The sequence below is a fragment of the Aplysia californica genome, unplaced genomic scaffold (assembly GCF_000002075.1).
Source record: "Aplysia californica isolate F4 #8 unplaced genomic scaffold, AplCal3.0 scaffold00214, whole genome shotgun sequence".
Taxonomy (NCBI): domain Eukaryota; kingdom Metazoa; phylum Mollusca; class Gastropoda; order Aplysiida; family Aplysiidae; genus Aplysia; species Aplysia californica.
This window is the reverse complement of record NW_004797484.1, coordinates 836,795-855,516: the sequence shown is the minus strand read 5'-3', so window position 1 is coordinate 855,516 and position 18,722 is coordinate 836,795. Positions and strand designations below refer to the sequence as shown.

The 18,722-nt window shown below is 38.2% G+C and overlaps 1 protein-coding gene across 1 annotated transcript in view; it reads left to right on the top strand.

Annotated features, from left to right (window-relative positions):
• LOC101862037 (neuronal acetylcholine receptor subunit alpha-6-like) overlaps window positions 1–5,661 on the top strand; it is a 29,450-nt gene extending 23,789 nt beyond the window's left edge. Inside the window, exons 5-8 of the mRNA XM_005099482.2 lie at window positions 374–535; window positions 4,029–4,158; window positions 4,751–4,923; window positions 5,380–5,661. Coding sequence (XP_005099539.2) covers window positions 374–535; window positions 4,029–4,158; window positions 4,751–4,923; window positions 5,380–5,661 — 747 coding nt within the window. The remainder of the gene's footprint in view (window positions 1–373; window positions 536–4,028; window positions 4,159–4,750; window positions 4,924–5,379) is intronic.
• Window positions 5,662–18,722: the final 13,061 nt, after the last annotated feature.

The following is an 18,722-nucleotide window of genomic DNA, read 5'->3' as shown; positions in this document are numbered from 1 at the left end:
TAAGTCACCCCCCCCACCCCCACCCCCACCCATTCCTCACCAAACACACGTTTTCTGTTTTGTAATAAACGGAAACAGGGCGTTCTGCTATGGAACCTTTTATTTAATTTCATCATTCTGTCTGTTTCATTATATTTATATATATATATATTTATAATATAATATAATATTTATCCAATCTGCTCCATTCCTTAAGTTTAAATCCCAAATAACAGAAAGGATGCTCATTTTAACAGAACAAAGCAAGCAAACAAATAAACCAACAAGCCAACAAGCCAACAAGCCAACAAGCCAACAAATAAACAAACAAACTAGAAGAAAAAATAAATAAATAAAACAGACCAAACCATGCTTGTTTCCTGTTGTTTCGCAGATGATTTCAATGGGTCTACCATCCTCGGAGCTTATTTTCACAAATCGGGAGGAGGAAGTTTTACAAAACTTTTACGTACAGAATGGAGAGTGGGAACTAGTGAATGGCAGCCTTAGGGCCGGGGACGTCATAGTTTCTTCTACTTCACTGCCAGGTATCCAGGTAAGTGTGCTCCTAAACATTTTGGGTCGGTTTTGTTTTCGTTGTTGATGGCTTTAGGTTTTTAGGTGTTGATGTTCTTTGATGATGATAGAGGATGATGATGATGGATGATGATGATGATGATGATGATGATGATGATGATGATGATGATGATGATGATTAGCCCCTTGGCCTTCCTCGAACTGAGTCACTTGCGCACTGCCTGGTAACTACACGTAACCGTAAGACCTTCTTTGTTAGGCCCCTTCTTGATACTAAACAGCGCTACATTAGCCTCACTCTCAGTGGCTTCTGAGGAAGCCTACGTTGCGAAACGTCAAGCCGATTTTTTTTTTAATTTACAAAAATTCTTCTTTTTTTTTTCTTTTGTCTGTAGATCTAAATCAATCAAGACTCTCCCTACCTATCTATTTTTGAAACAATGATGATGATGATGATGATGATGGTGATGATGATGATGGTGATGATGAAGATGATGATGATGATGATGATGATGATGATGATGATGATGATGATGATGATGAGGATGATGATGGTGATGATGATGATGAATATGAGGCGAAACGTTGATCCGATTTGTTTGTCTTTTTTCGAAGATCCAAGTGTCTTTCGCTTTGCGATTAACTCTTTCTTTGCCAACAGCCTATTCAATAATGCAATTCCCGAGAGAATTTGATCACAAATATTTTTAAAAATGTAATTGTGAGACATTGTAGGGAAATCAGACACTCGACAAATTAAAATTAAATCGAAGAAACCAACATTTATCTGCCCGCTCTGTAATTTCTGTTTTCATACAGATGTAATTTTTTTCCTTTTGGCTCAAAATTAGTTTTCCATGTTATCTATTTGAAAATACATCCCAGTATGAATTGTACTGAAGAGCATTGATGAAAGACTTTAAAATGTAAATTTGCAGATTTCAAGGGCACTGAAGCCATGGAAGTCGCTAAACATTTACGGCCATTTTATTGCTAATTTTACACCATGCGATCCTCACCTCTTTCAATCGTATATATCTCGACTTCTTTTTAACCCTATCCATACGTCGTGTTTCACTATCGTATCCTTACGACGTGGGGAACTCTGTGCCACCGCTTTCCAAAGAAGAAATTTACTCGTTAATCCGATCCGTACGCTTTGCATAGCAATCTGTCAAAATGATTTTTTGAAAAATACTGAAAGTTTCAAAGAGATCTTCATATTAGGAGTATTCTAAAATGTAAAGAATACAACACGGAGGCACAAAATGACCCCAGGGCGTACGGATTAGATTAAGAAATATGGATGTTTGTCTTTTTTTCCGGCAAAAGCAAGACAAATAAGCTCCAAGATGATATAATAGCTCAAAAAAATTGCCCAGCGTCTGATTCCACCGTATCGTGACAATTCTAATTGTAGACGAGGTATGCCCCTTTACAGTGGAGTTCGCTTAAACAGAAACTTTAATTTTGGGACGGCCAGACTTTCGGTTTGGGGTTCAATAAGCTATAATATCGACAGCGTAGAGTTGGGAATGCCATGACAGTTGTTGTTTTTCCCCATCTACCTCTTTTAGTAACTGCAGTTTAACTAAGTTGCGGGCAGTAGGCATTGTGTGCTTTCTTTTCTACACTGTCAGCTTAATCTGTGGAACAGTCACAGAGACCAGACAAAAGAGTAGATCAGAACACAGAACGGTGTCCTGTGCTAGGCTAGAGAAGTGAGAAACCCCTGTGCAAGAGTGCCGTCAAGAAACACGCCACATGCCGTCGCTTCCTCGTGTGATGGCCTACTATTTGTCGCACAGTGAAGACCTGATTTCCATTCCCATGTTGGGAGCTAAGTGCCATGATGCTGTGGAATCAGTCGTTCGTCAATTTCTGGACATGTGGAGTTTTTGGTATCGTCTTTAAGTTTCTTCATTTTCTATCTTTCAAAGAAAAAATACCCCTCTGTCCTCAATACAAATCGAGATATTTGCAATAGAAGAAAGCCTGGTTTCAGAGGTAAAATTAGCGTGAAAAGAGCCAACAAGGTTTGGAAACCCCATAGCTTGAGAGTCTGTAAAAACTAAAATTGTACATTTTTGGTTCTTTAAATCAACGTTTTTAAGTAAAAACGCACATATCAATGTTTTTTAAATGGACGTAAAAGGTGTTAAACTTAAAGTTTAATTTTTTTTTAAATTGCCAAACCGGGAGGATTTAATTATTTTGACGAGTGCCTGATTCCACCATGGTGCTTCACATATAAACTTGTATCGAGTATCTCGGCCTTTCTACAAGGACATCGTTACCCTCTCAACCCTGGTTGAGACTCACAGGCACGATCAGGGCGCGCCTCAGGGAACTGGATTTCGTCGATGGGGCGTAAACAAATTTACATTAGAAAAAGAAAAGGAGTCCACAATAACCTATGCGCACCGTTATATATTCAATCTATGCTAAGCATCATCATCAAAATAATGATATTGAAGAAAACGGCATTTTATAGTCCCGTTAGTTAATTCTTATCAAAATTTTATTTTTTTGCCTCAACACCTTTTATGTCTATTTTAAAAGATATTCGCGCTCATATGACCTTAGCAGTTGCGAGCGCCGTAAAACCTTATACTATACTTAAAAGATATTGCTGTGTGGATATTTACCGAAAAACGTTAATTTAAAAAGGCACAAAATATGTAAATCTATACTTTCCAAGGACTGTCAAGCTCTGGAAGTCACCAATATTTGGAGGTCATTTTTCTGCTAATTTTACCACTGAAACAAAAAGAACCCCACCTCCTTTAATCACAAATATTTCAACTTCTGTTCAGTATTAATGGATGTCTTTTTTCATCAAATGCAAGATAAACAATTTTTAAAACTTCAAAACTCTAGGATCCAAAACTGACCGGCGCCTGACTCCACCTCGTCGTGACACATAATAATTGATAAAGAGAATACATCTACTCTCTCGTGGTTTTGTTTCGAACGTGGCATATTCTATTTGTGTGGCGTCGGTGGCCTAGTGGTTAGGTTACCGGACTCGTAATCGCGAGGTTGCGGGTTCGGGGGTTCGAGCCGTGGACCCGACGCTGTGTCCTTGAAGAAAGGCACTTTACACGAATTTTCCTCGCTTCACCCAAGTGGGAATGGGTACAAAGCCATAGACACGGAACGATCTTGTCAGTATGTCAGTGTTTTAGCGCCCATAAATGGCAGCTTTCACTGTATGCTTCCCTGAAAGTTGAAGTCGTTTGGGAATGCTCTCAGGTCGGCTGGGTCTACTTTATATACTTGTCACATAGATTGTGAAGCGCATAGAGCTTACTGTTGAGCGGGGATTTGCAAACTAATGTTGTCTATTATTATTATTGTCGCTGCCAGCATTTTAAGACATCATTTCGATTGTGTGTTTTTTAATAGCTTTTTATTTCTTTGTGTGGATGCTACTTTATCTTATAGTTTACTATTCAACTATTTTTCTTTCCTTAACATGCATTTAATTACCTTTGTTCTTATCATTTCAGTTACAGTTCGTCCTCAAACGACGCCCAACCTTTTTCTTGTTGAACATTCTTCTACCAGTGGTCTTTCTGTCGCTCCTCAATATCCTCGTGTTCATCATCCCAGTGAACTCCGGGGAAAAGATCAGTTATGGTATGTGAATACTTACTTGGTTTATGTATTCAAATTAGGCTTTTTTTTAGGGGAGGGGGGAGATCAGTTACGATAAGATATTATTACTACAGGTACTACTACTATTATTGCTGCTGCTGCTGTTGCTGCTGCTACTACTACTACTACCACTACTACGACTACTACTACTACTACTACCACTTCTATTACTACTACTAGATCTACTAATGTTGCGACTGCTACCATTTCTACAACTAATATTACAGCAATAAACAACAACAACAATAATCACAATTAACACCACCACAACCACCACAAATAACAACAACAACAAAAACAACAACAAAAACAACAACAAAAGCAACAACAACAACAACAACGGCCACAACAACGATAATAACAGTAGCATCAGCAGCAGCAACAAAACAAAAAATACCACATCAACAACAAAAACAACAACAACTTCGACAACAACATCAACAACAACAACAACAACAACAACAACAACAACAACAACAACAACAACAACTTCATCAACAACAGTAACAAACAAAAACAATAACAACAACAACAACAACAACAACAACAGCAACAACAACCTTTGCCTCCTCAGGAATCACAGTCCTGCTGGCCGTGTCTGTATTTCTGAGCATCGTAAGCTCCATATTGCCCCGCTCCTCCGACAAAGTGCCTTCTGTCACCATCTACCTCTTCATCCTCCTCATCCTCTCATCCCTTACCGTTATCGACAGTATCTTCATCGTCTATCTCAGTCACCAGGAGCAGGTATGTCATCATTTTCTACTTGTGATTTAGGTGCAGGAAGGTGTTTTATAATAATGTATTATGTGGTCCGTGTGGTGTGGTGTGGTATGGTGTGGTGTGAATATGGTAGGATCAAGTTTGGTATTGAAAGGCATGATACAGGAATGCATGGTGTTGTAAGACAGAATGTCATATTGCACTTTATAACGTAATTTGTTTCCTTTATTACATTCCGGTGACTAAATTCTAATATTCTATATTGCTCGATAAAATTTTAATCTCCTGTATAACATGCTCACTTTTTACCGTATTGCATAATTGTGAATCGTATTTCATTTGAGGTTATATTTTGTTTGTACTCACTGCACGATTATAAGTTGTCGGGGATTTTTTTTCCTCATATTACAAATCAAATTTTGCTTATTTTGCTACTTTCGTTACATAAATTTTGTTCATGTTATATACTTATCGTCACAGGAGAAGGAGAAGCAAATCAAAGCACGAGAGAAATTCCATAGCGCTTTCAACAGAGTGAAGCTCATGCAACGATCGGTGGCTCCCATGCAAGATCGCCCATCCCTCGGGAACATGTTTGGGTTCGACCCCAAAAGGCCGGCCTCGGCTGGCAGCGACCAAAGGCTCAGACCGGCTACTGCCGAGAACGGCAATGCGAAAAGCAAACGTAACTCTGTCGATCCTTTATCGTGTCTAGAAGAAGCAGAGGAATCTTCGAGTGATCAAAACGACGAAATACATTGACTTTGTTTCTTTCGTCGTTTTCTTTGTTATCTGGGTTGGGGTGACAATTGGATTCCTTACCTCTATATCTACCAGCTAATGCAACTTGTACGGTCATGATTTAAATTTCAAAATCTTCGCGATCACTCACACATTCGTCCCTTAAGTTGCATCATCGTGGGAAACTGCTCTTTGCTCAATCTGACGTCACTTCGATTAGTTCTCTTGCCCACACACCAATCCATTCTGTAATGTTATCAGACCAGACGTTTCTTTGTCGTCATCTCCTTTTCATCATAAACGATGTGCTCTCTCTTTGACTATACACTTCCATAGAATTGAAAAGTTCTATGTGACATTTTTGGCCTTTTAAGTTACGAAGATCATTAGGTTGAAGCAATAGTAAGATAATTCTGAGTTCTTATCAAAATATTTAAAGAGTTGCATTCGAAAAAGGAAAAGCTTGAAATATTGTGAAACTCAAAATGTTTAGCGTCAAATTTCTGAAAACTAGGCAGAAAGAACGTTGTAATTCTGAGGTATCATATAGAAAAGTCTAAAATGCTGTCCAGGTTGCAAGGTATATTGCTTTGGGTCACTGTCTGAGACGTGTTATGTTTGGGAGGGGGGGGGGGGTCGCAAGCTTATACTCAGTTTGATTTTTTTTTCTTTTAAGTTTTTTGTTTTGTAGGAATAGAATGTACCTTGAATCCACACCGACCTCTAAATGTCGGTGGCTAAAGCCAATTGAACATTGTCTTATACCGTGTGCACATTGACAATCAAATCATTTTTTATTATTCAGTTGGGGTTGACAGATTTTCCTTCACGAAGGAACAATAGCTACAATTTTGTAACAAAACGAGCGATCCGACTTCCGACCTTGCAAAACAAACATATCCGATTTGAAGGCCACAGTCTAATTTGATTCAATTGGGCTCTAATATGCCAAAACGGTAGCTGTTTCCCTATCTATGACGAACAATAAAAGTCAAGCTGTATCCCTATCCGACTGAATCAAATGAATCCGTTTGAAAGTGTGCTTTGGGTATTAGGTTTATTCTTGAAGCACAAAGTGGGTTTCTGTAAGATTCAACTTCTGGTGTGCATATTAATGCCTAGAAGTTAACAGCAAACATACGCTCGCACACAGTGTGTGTGTATGTGTGTGCGCGTGTGTGTGCGCGTGTGTGTATGTGTGTATGTGTGTGTGTGCATGTGTGTGCGTGTGTTTGTGAGTGTGTAATTATGTGCGAGTACGTGTGGGCGTGTGTGTGTATGTTGGTTTGTTTGTGTGTGTTTATATGTGTGTGTGTGTGTGTTAGAGAGAGAGAGAGAGAGAGAGAGAGAGAGAGAGAGAGAGAGAGAGAGAGAGCTTGTAGTTATCTAAACAACTTTATTTTATTTCGATCTGTGCTGTTTGGCTTTCTTCTCACGTAATTGTAAATGTTTTGCACTTAAATGAATACAATGAGAACGTCTTTCCCATTGAGGACGCGCATTTTGCCACAACGCTTGAAGAAGAGCTGTTTTGGCGCACACAAGAAGCATAATTGTGCTATGTATAAAATAAATATAGATTTTAGATCTATACTGAACGCCATTAAAAGCGCAGCGTTTTCAAAAAGCTAAACAAAAAGTGCGAAATATCCTCTGATCGCCACGATTTTTTAAGACACAATTGTCACAAGTGAGCCACACACACGTGCACGATTTTTGCTATTTCCATCAGTACGTTTCATCACAATACAGAGAACTATGGTTTAGTAAAATGTGTTCACTAGTTGTTGTACATGTACTATTAAAGAACACAAAAGTATTTACCTGGAAGATGACCCGTAGATCTAGCTCTTTCCAAACAAAAATCCTAGGGTTTTTTTCGATATATCTTTGTTATTTCTTTCATCATGAGACTCTTCAACTTAGCGAAGCTGATCGCAACTTTCACTTCCGCCGTGTTCAAGGCGGAACATCTGCCTGAGAAGCAGCAGTACGGCTAAAATTCAGTGCTTGTTTTGCTCTCGACTTATACAAAGATTTTAGCACACTTGTAACGTCCGGCATGGGCAAAGAACAGGACAGTCTCGAAAGACCAGCCCTGTTCCAGGAAGGCAGATTTTGCTGTCGCATCTGCGAAATTGTTTCGTTTCTCAAAAGCAACAGCTCAAAGCATACAGGGAGTGCCTGAAAATGTTTCTTTCATCAGTGTGAGGCGCGGAGCACTAAGGACATAACTTAGATCAAGAACGTCTTATTTAGGACTAACATTAACGAAGCCATGACACCAGCGCAGTCTTCACGGTGCGAAACAACACGAAGGAAAAATCAGAACCTTTCAGTCATCCAACACGACACTCCTGCCCTTGCACTGCCTATTTAACCCAACAGCACCTGTTTCTGGAAGATCATAACATGAATGCCACGCACTGGGCAGTGTACGTACCAAACATGTGTCCAACAGGCACGTATGGAATGAACTCAACCGCAAAGTGTGTGCCGTTTTGCGAATCTGCAGCTATAGGGAGATCGCGCTGCAGCGAAAGTGGGACAGAATATCTCAAGAACACATTGAAAATGTTTAAAAAATCCATGCGAAGAAGTGTTTTTGTCTAAATAAATGTTAATGATGCCCATGCAATTTACTACGGGTGAGAGATCTATCATTGAGCTTCGACTTTGTGTTTATCTGCAAATTTGTCTGAAGAGCATACTCCGGGAGAAGTAGGACGATTTATCGATACCAGTTTAGTTGTGTGATCAAAATGGTTCATATTTGTTGGAAATTGAATAAACTTTATTTTAAAAATTCCTTTAATCTATATTCAGTTGATACTGATGTGTTCAGAATCTGCGAACAAAGTGTTGCGTTTTTAATGGCGTCCAGTATATATTATATTACTCTGTTTTCTTAATCTGAAACTTAACAAGGCAGGCAACTATGAAATATGCAAATTTGTGCGTTTGGTTTTTGTACAATGGTTCGGAATGTGCCTCTACACTGCCTTTGGTCTGCTGCTGATAGGACATAGTATGTGTCCTATACGCTTTTAAAGATTTTACTGTAATATCTATCTTCTCAGATTCTCAATACGCAATGTTTTGTGTTATCGTAGTGTTCAGCATATTATTATTTATTCATGGGGGACCACAGATATTTGAATGTGACGAAAGCACCATTCATCAACAACTGAGAGGTATGGTAGGTAACAGTTACCTCAAAATCTAGGGTAGTGAAAAAATCCTAAGCCTTTTTCATTTTTCAAGCAATTTCTCCCCCGTTTGGTAAATCGTCAACTGCTATGATAAAACACTTTTGCCAACAAGGAAACAGCATTACCAAAAGTAAACTATGAAGACTATACTAATGTGGTGCTGACGAAATGTAGCAATATGGATGTCAAGACATTATGCAAAACGCGAACACTATTAGTCGAAAAATATGGAAGCCTTAGTATTTTTAGTAATAAAATCGTACGAAATTAGACAGCTTACACAATCCGAAAAAATAGTGTAAACCCCCAAAAATACAACAACCAACATTTACCTAAAATTCTTCTTGGTTGTCCAGGAATGATGGTTTTATCTATTCAAATCTCTCACCACTAGCCGCAATCGCACTGAAGACAGTTATAACAGCAAACTGTGAACATATTCCGACTTTTAAAAAGTTCCCAGTTTCAGTAGTAAATTCCCTTAAAGATTTAAGAGGCGGGTTGGCCTGCGATTCATACATCATATCGGCCAGTTCTTAAAAGACGGCACTCATTTTTTGTGATTTAATTTTTTACGCTTCATTTGTTATAATTTTTATTTTTATTTTCTGATTTAACCCAGACCAATCTGCATTGTTTTGAGGGTTTCATACTCATGGCCTTTTATAATGCATATTCCGTTTTATCATTCCAAAAAGCTCTAACTGAATGGGGGAAACAATTTGTGACATTTTCTAAGATTTAGTAGTACTATGGCAATATGATCAGATATTATTTTTAACTTTTAAGTTGGCTTGTTGTCATTGTGAAGTAATTGTTTACTATAAAAAGTGATATTTTACAAGTATTCCAAAAACATCCTTTATTTGCATCTTTGGAATAGTCTATGTGAAATATCTTGTTGAAATTCTTTTATGAAAGCAATGGAGTGTAAATATTACCCATTCCTCATGTGTTTTTAACCATTTCTGCAACACCACGAAAATTTTCACGAGGGGACAATAAAGTTCCGTATTATCCTATTACTATATTTTCTTATTTACAATAATATTTCGTCTTTTTCTCATTTTAAAACAAGACTTCAGCCATTAAAGTTGTACATGTTGTGTCTATTTGGTGACGTATGCAAAGTGTTATCTGGTTTGAGAAATATGCTTGCAAAAGATGTTTCTTGTGATTTAACTGAAGAAAAGGGCGAAGACAGATTAAAAAGAAGAGAGGAATTGGTTTTTATGTGACTGTGTTTTAGAAAGCTAAAGGTAAGACGAAAATATGAATTATCCTCTTACAAGTTAAAGGTAAGATGAAAATATGAATTATCCTCTAACATCTAATGTCACAGCCAAAGAATGTTGTACTAGATATAGTAACTTTGCCACCATTTTAAAAATAAGTTGAAAATGTTTTGTCACAGTGACTTAGAAGTGGTCCGTCGAACAGTCGGAACCCTGGATGTGTGCAGTGGTTCAAGCAAGTTCTAAATGGAGTGTTAAAGTTTACTCTTACCGACGTCACCCATTTGTTCAGGTTTTTCCATGTAGAAGACCTGGGTTCCATACCGAAGTCGGGATAATTTTGAAGATCATTCATAAAGTTGAGCAGATCATAATAAAAAGTATTTTTTAAAAATATTAGTAATTTTTTTCGCTCTTATCAATGACAATGTGATGTAAGTTACAGAACTATCCATCATAAGGTCGCGTATGTCTTCCAATCGAAGGTTCCCACAAGTCCTCTGTTACTTTGCTAAGCAAATTTCTCAGTCCACATTATAATAACAACCAATAACAACCCCCCCCCCCCCTTCCAGTCCCTCTCCCCTCCAATAAAAAGAACATGTTTTAAGTACGGTACGCATTAAAACAACACACCGATGCAAATAAGAAGACATATGGAGCCATGCAATGCTTTGAGAGTATTTTTGAAATCAACAACACACTTGCTTTTGTAGTGAGTTTCTAAACGGTAGTAAGAGCTGTGCCCATTCGACTCTACTCTTCGACATTTACGATTTTTCCGCCATTCACAACTATTCGAAGCGTGGCAGAGTAATTCGAATGCTGCGGGATTTTTACGTGCAATAACTTTCTGTCACAGTTTTCTCCATACATCATAAAATTGAGAGCATATTAAACCTAAAATCATTGAGGTCAGTACAGAAATACTTTGCACTTGATGGTTTCGAGACAAAAGGATAAGTGGAGCCAACAAGAGATATAAAGTGTTAATAATATATCTCTAAGAAAAATTCGCCATAAGTAGCTTAAGGCGGAGATGACTAGTCTCCGTTTAAGGGTCTGTTGCTATCAATGAAGAATAGCGTCAGATTTGCAAGAAATTAATATTGGTGGTTAGCGGGTGCTCTGGTGTCGCTTGCTCAGACTTCTTTCTTATCAAACATTTGTCGTCCTTATCTCTCCCCCCCCCCCCCCCCCCTTTTCATCCTGTGTTTGTTGCTCTCTTTATCTCTTCTGATTTTAGGTACTTATTTGACCTTGTTGTGTTGAAAGTGCCTTAAAGCACTTACTACGAGTAACTAGACACATTCCAAAAACAAGCAAAAAAGAAATTAACAGTAGGCGGGCGCTATGGGTTCCCTTTCCCCTTTTTGAAATTTGAAGCGTTGAAAATGTCGAAGAGACGACATCGTAAGGCACTGCGTGTGTGTGCCATCGTGAGTTCAGGGAAAGGCACTGTGTGTGTGTGCCATCGTGAGCTCAGGGAAAGGCACTGCGTGTGTGTGCCATCGTGAGCTCAGGGAAAGGCACTGCGTGTGTGTGCCATCGTGAGCTCAGGGAAAGGCACTGCGTGTGTGTGCCATCGTGAGCTCAGGGAAAGGCACTGTGAATAGTTATCAATATTGAAGTAAAAGCGAATGATGAGGATGGGCTCAGACCTACTATAAAGAATTTATTACTTGAGCTATGGTGGTAGATCATGATCTATCCTACGAGTGAAATGCTTTGTTGTAACAAAGATTCTGTATAACAAGACGGTTCACTCCTCTCTTTAAACCAATTAAAAAAGTGTCCTCAAAATCCGGTGGAGTCCTCTTCGAAAAACTCCCGTTTTGCAAACAGAGTCATCCTACTTGTGTGAAAAAAAATCAAAGTGAAACTAACAAGTTTTTGTATAAATTATAATTAAAATTTCGGAATATCGCCTTTTTAAATAGTTACGTTGACAAAAATCCTCTTCAGGTGGAAGGGGCGACTGTTTTCTCTTTAGAACGAGAGGCGAGAGGTCATTAAAATTAAATAAACACAAACTGGAACAGTTGATGCGCAAGGAGGTGCTATTCCTTTTCTTCTTCTGGACAAATAAAAGAGGGCTTCATAACAAAGACTGCAGCGACTTCCGCGGACACTTTTTTGGCCGAGTGAACTATCTTGTTGCGTGCAATCTTTGGTTGTAATCACGAGATTCAACGAGGGATTACAAATGGCAATTTCACAAATAGAATGAATCATGCTCTACCATCATAACGAGTGTAAACAATTTTTTCATACCATACTGATATCAGCTGGCGAAATAGATCCGAACCAATAAAGTTCAATGATCATCCAAGTGGAAAAGAGGGTCCGTTCAAACTAAAGAGCCTCACATGAAAACTGGACTGTTCCTTTTATTTTTAGCTACATTAATTTACTCATTTTAACAATGTTGTGCTATCTGTATGTCTCCCCCTACGAAACAAACCCCAAACAAAACAATAACAACGTAAGCATAGGTAAAGCAAACAGAAAACGTACGGTTCAAAAGCTGAAAAATTCAGAAAATGCATTTATATGACATGTTGTCGTCAGAATAGACTCTGATTTTTAACTTCGCAACCAAAACAAACGAAAGGCTGGGAACTGAGAGTCGTTTGCTAGCATCAACAAAGGTAGTACATAATAAGAAGATGGTCCACTCAGCCAAAAAAGTGTCCGCCGAAAGTTCGCTCTTTGCTTCAGATGGCGCTGCAGTCTGTTTTGAAGCTCTCTTTCGTTTCTCCAGAAGAAGAATAGGAGTAGCACCTCCTTGCGTGCGCAGATCGACCGCTGTTCATCAGTGTTCGGGCTCGTTCAGTGCGGAGTTTAGTTTTTTTTAAATATTTTTTAAAATGATCTCTCGCCTTTCACTCTTGAGTCAAATTAAACGAAGAAAACAGTCACCCATTCCTCCGGAATAGGTTTTTTGTTAGCGTAACCATTTTTTAAAAAGCGCTCTTCCGAAATTTGAATTTTTATTTATTCAAAAACTTGTTAGTTTCACCTTGATCTTTTTAACACAAGTAGGGTAACTCTGTTCGCAAAGGGTGCACATTTGCGAAGAGGGCGCCATCGAATTTTGAGGACACTTTTTTAATTGGCTCAAAGAGAGGAGTGGACACTCTTGTTATGTAGACTCTTTGCTAGATCTATCCTACGAGTGAAATGCTTAGTTGTAACTATTTATTTATTTATTTATTTATTTATTTATTTATTTATTTATTTATTTAATTGATGGGTTTTTTTCTTAATTATAATTAATACTGCCCTTAATCCATAAACGTGTTATCGATAAAAATAGACGGTAACATAAATGATGACACTATAAGGGGGGGGGGGGGTTGATGAGAAGGGTGGGGGAGGGGGGAGGCAATTACAGCGATTTATAGGCGATTTCCAGGTTGAGAACCATAGATATGGGGTACATAGAAGCGGAACCAATAAATTGGCAAAAAGATATTATTAATCAGAATACAGGAAAAAGAGGCTAAAACAGCACCTGGACATGGATGGCTGGTGCCTCTATAAATAAATCATTGATGGTCAGGTCAGGACTCTTTGCTAGAATCTTGTGCATGGCACTAAAATACTCCACAGCACTCTGCCGTAATCCCGGTCCACTTTGGTGCGCAACATTTGACTCAATTTGGGACAAGTAGAATGTTGCGCGTTCTCTCAACTATACGGACACTGGGAGACTGATGTTTGGCATTTGGACGCCTATTGTGACCTTGTTTTGCAACGAAGCATTTAGAGGACAAAGAGCGCTACCATAACAATGCACCGTCTAGGAATATTATGATTCGAGTCTATACTTTGTTTTGCAGAAGATTAGAAGGCGAAGTTATTTACCAGATTTATTTCACCAGAAGTTCAATGCTAAAACAACTCCATGTATGGTATAACATTAGTATGACCAAAGATAGTGAATAACAAGATGGGCCACTCAGCCAAAAAAGTGTCCGCAGGAAGTATGCTCTTTGCTTCAGATGGCGCTGCAGTCTGTTTTGAAGCTCTCTTTCGTTTTTCCAGAAGAAGAATAGGAATAGCACCTCCTTGCGTGCGCAGATCGACTGCTGTTCATCAGCAGTTCGGGTACGTTCAGTGCGGAGTTTTAGTTTTTTTAAATTTTAATGACCTCTCGCCTTTCATTCTAAAGTCAAATTAAACGAAGAAAACCATCACCCTTTCCTCCGGAAGAGGTTTTTTGCCAGCGTAACCATTTTTTAAAAGCGTTCTTCCGAAATTTATCCCAAAACTTGCTAGTTTCACTTTGATTTTTTAAAACTCAAGTAGGGTAACTCTGTTCGCAAAGAGTGCGCTTTTGTGAAGAGGGCGCCACCAAATTTTGAGGACACTTTTTTAATTGGCTCAAAGAGAGAAGTGGCCCATCTTGTTATGTACTATCATTGGTATGACAAGAAGGAAACATTCTCACACGGTATTCGAATACAACACTTTCAGTAACTTTGGAAGCGTTGGTGAAGTTTCATGTCCTCAAAATAGCACTGTCTTAGCGGACAACGAATGGAGTTCAACATACAAGTAAAACACCCACTGCGTATTATGAAGATTACAGAGAAACGCTGACATAAATAACTATTCAAAACAATTATTGTGTCACAACGCGGTGGAATCAGGCGCTAGTCAGATTTTGGGCATATGAAGTTATTGTCATCATCTTCAAGCTTGTTAATTTGTCTCAAGTTTGACTTTAAAAATGCACCCATCTATCTTCAATAGAAGTCGAGATGTTTGCGATTATAGGAGATGGGGTTGCCGTGTGTCAAAGGTAAAATTATAGCGAGAAAATGGCCCCCAAGGTTGGGTGATCTCCACGGCTTGAATGTCCTTGGAAACTGCAGATTTAGGTGTGTGGGGGTGCCTTTGTTCAACGTTCTTACTATTAGTGAGGCAGCGGGGTGGAATCAGGCACTCGTCAATTTTTGGGCATGTAGAGTTACCGGTGTCACCTAAAAGCCTGTTCATTTGTCTTTATTTGAATGAAAAAAGTATCCATTTATCTTGAATACAAGTCGAGATATTTGCGAATGAATGAGGTGGGGGGGTCACCTGTTTTCCGAGGTAAAATTAGTGAGAAAATGGCCGCCACAGATTAGTTATTTCCTTAGCTTAATAGTCCGTGGTAACTGAAAATTTACATTTTTCGGTCCTTTAATTAACATCTTAAAGAAAAATCCACACAGAAATGAGTTCTTTAATGGACATGAAAGGTGTTGAGTCAAAAAACAAAAATTTGATACAAATTCACAAACCTGAGGAAAAATGCAAGTTTCTTCACTTTGATCATTTTGACGAGAGCCTGATTCCACCACGCTGCCTCACATTTAAAGAAATCGACACTGAAATGCCTTTTCTAATTAACTGTGAACGTAAAAATATGTGGAGGCAAAAAAGTCGATAAAAAGGACTGGAATGGGCGGAGGGGGGTGGCTGTTTCTTAAATTTCATTATTTGACAACACAAAGAACAGAGTTTTCTTGAACTTAAATGTCGTCTCAGAAGAAAGACCAAGCGGAGCACTGGGCACACAACGACTTTGATTTAAAAAACAGAGAAAAATTCTTCCCGGGGGGACAGTGACAGCTTTAAGCAAATACCTCGTCTGGGTGATACTGATCATGGTATCGATGCTGCCCGCCGAGAGTAGCATTTTGTTTATAAACTTATTGCATTTGCATGCTACGTTCTATCATAAAAATAATGTCAAATTCGGAACCAGCGTATCAGAATTAACAACATGACTCTCGAGTGACTCTATTTCTTGCTGGATTTAGAAGATTGAAAAAAAAGAACTATTTGATCAAGAATACATCATGCAGTAGTTTCCTATCACAACGAGGAAGGACAACTGTCAGTTTAAACGTATCTTGTTATAGACCCCTTACTGTTAGAATTGGGAGAGGCGAATCCCTTGAAGTTAGGCGCAGGGTGGGATCAGACTTTGCTCGCAGAATTTTAAAAATAATTATCGTAGCCAAAAACTGATTTCTTAATCGGAATCAACGTATTATCAAAGTGGTTCGCGTGAAACCTGATTTGATGCCAATTATCTAAACTTTAGCAAACTTTATCTTTGAAGTGTCAATTTTGAATTTGAAAACATGTGTAGAGGCCACCCATCGCATTATGCATCTGACGTCACAGCAGCTTGGCCTTCACACTGCACACTGCACTGTCACTGTACAGTGTACAGTATGGATAATTGGTCAAAAGATGTAGGGACCAACAGATTTCCCGAATGTTTGTGGACATCTTTCTGCAAACAGTTAAGTTTAATCAAGATGGAACAAAAAACTTTGTGGCTGAAAACAAAAGAAAACATAAAAATCTCATAACAACAGTGTGAGGGAACAAGCTTCGGTTTTAAAGCCAGCCATTAGTCCAATAAGCCCATTTTTAAAACTTGAAAATCGAGACGAAATGTAACACATGTGGTCTATCTGTATTTGATAGTGAAGGCGATTACAGCAATTTAAACTGTAACAAAGAAACATAGTAAAATACTAGTCGCTGTTCCACGGTCGCTGTTCCCCGGTGAAATGACGTCAGCTGTCGCTGTTCCCCGGTGCAGCCAGACCGAGAAACTTGATGAAAAAAATCTCTCAACGACCGAATCGAACTCGGATCTTCTGCGTACGACATCGAAGTCCTTAACCACTGCACACAAGAGGCCGGTAACTAAAATTTTAAGTAGCAACAAGTTGGGAGCACAGTATGCTAGCAAAACATTGTCTCGCAGTGGAATCGGGCGCCCTTCTTGTTTTTAGGCCTGAATGGTGTCAAAGTTATCGTTTTAAATCTTGCTCATTTATCTTGTTTCTGATGAAAAAATACCTAGATCTATATACATGTATTGTTTTTTTTAAATTTAACTATTTGTGATTGAAAGAAACGGCTCTCGCCTGGTATCAGAGGTGAAATAAGCAAGAAAATTACTGCCGAAGTTTACTACATTCTAAAGTGTGAGTATCCTTAGAAACTGAAAATTTACAGGGTCTTTTCTGCTTTCGATTAATATTGATTTTTCCAGTAAAAGCCGCACTAAAAATGTACTTTTTGATGGACATCATGAAACCTGGTTATCCACAAAAAATGAGATGAGACACACTCTCTCTCTCTCTCTCTCTCTCTCTCTCTCTCTCTCTCTCTCTCTCTCTCTCTCTCTCTCACACACACACACACACACACACACACACACACACACATATATATATATATATATATATATATATATATATATATATATATATATTTAGCACCGTTTTATGACAAGGGGTGGATAGCAACAGAGATATCCAAACGGGGAATCAGCCTTGCTCAACTAACCTTTCTAACCTCAACACCACAAAGTCTGCTTCGACTATCAAAGTACCACAGAAATAGGAGTTCTCAAGAGAATGACAAGCATATAAGATAAGATAAGATAAGATAAGATAGTGCTTTATTATCCCAGAGGGAAATTTTCATTGGCTGTTCAGGACCGTAAAAACACATGCAAGTATACATTTAAAAAAATTAATTTTATATATTACTCTCATTAAAATTCAATATGAAAAGAGAAGTAAAGCTGACAAAGTGTACATTTACTTCAAATTCATCATTAAACCATGAGCAGGAATTTAAATACTAGACCTTTGGAGTTATATATAGATACATACTCTAAGAACAACACACATTTATGCTCATTCTGACAAAAGCCTTATGCTAGAATGTAAAAAACTTATTTTATATCTTTCTTTCTTTGTTTTTGGAGGTACGTGTCTGCCGCTGCGTGATCTGACAATTTGTGTGGAAAAGGGGTGTGATGGGTTGTTTATTATGCTTTTTATCTTTGTTACACGTGTGGTGTTATACATTTCATCCATTCTATAAAATCATATCCAGAGACCTTGCTGGCTTTCTTAATGATTCTGTCAAATTTTTCTTTATCTTTCACCTTACAATTCCCATCCCAGCAGCAAATGCAAAATAATAGTACACTTTCAATCATAGAATGGTAAGAAAGGGACATAATCTTATAGTCAACACGAAAACCTCTTAATTTCCTTAAAAGAAACATTCTTTGATTTACTTTTTTTGCACAAGAGCAGCGTGGGGATGCCAGTCAAGTTCGTTGTCGATTGTTACACCAAGATACTTGTAAGAGCTTACCACCTCCACCTCTTCATCTTTAATAAATAGTGGTTGCACTTGGACTTTTTTTTCTCTAAAGTATTATCAATTCCTTTGTCTTTTTTATATTTAGTAAAAGGAAGTGGTTATCGCACCAATTTGTAAATAGATTTACTGCGTAAAACAAAGAAAGGAAAAATGACGATAGTAACGATGAGGAAATAAAGTTCCCACTATGTTGTTCCTGCACAGCATGAGCATGACATTGATAAAGCAGCCCATTTACAATTCCATTGTGCATAAGAACATGTTTATCTTTGGGAATGACCTAAAGACACTTCAGTCATTAGCACTTCCCTGGGGGCGTATATATATATATTATATATATTTAATTATATATCTTGAACGAGATACAATGGTACATTACAGCTACTCGTAGAATGTCTTGGTTACCCCCATTTGAGGTATTCTATTCCCTAAG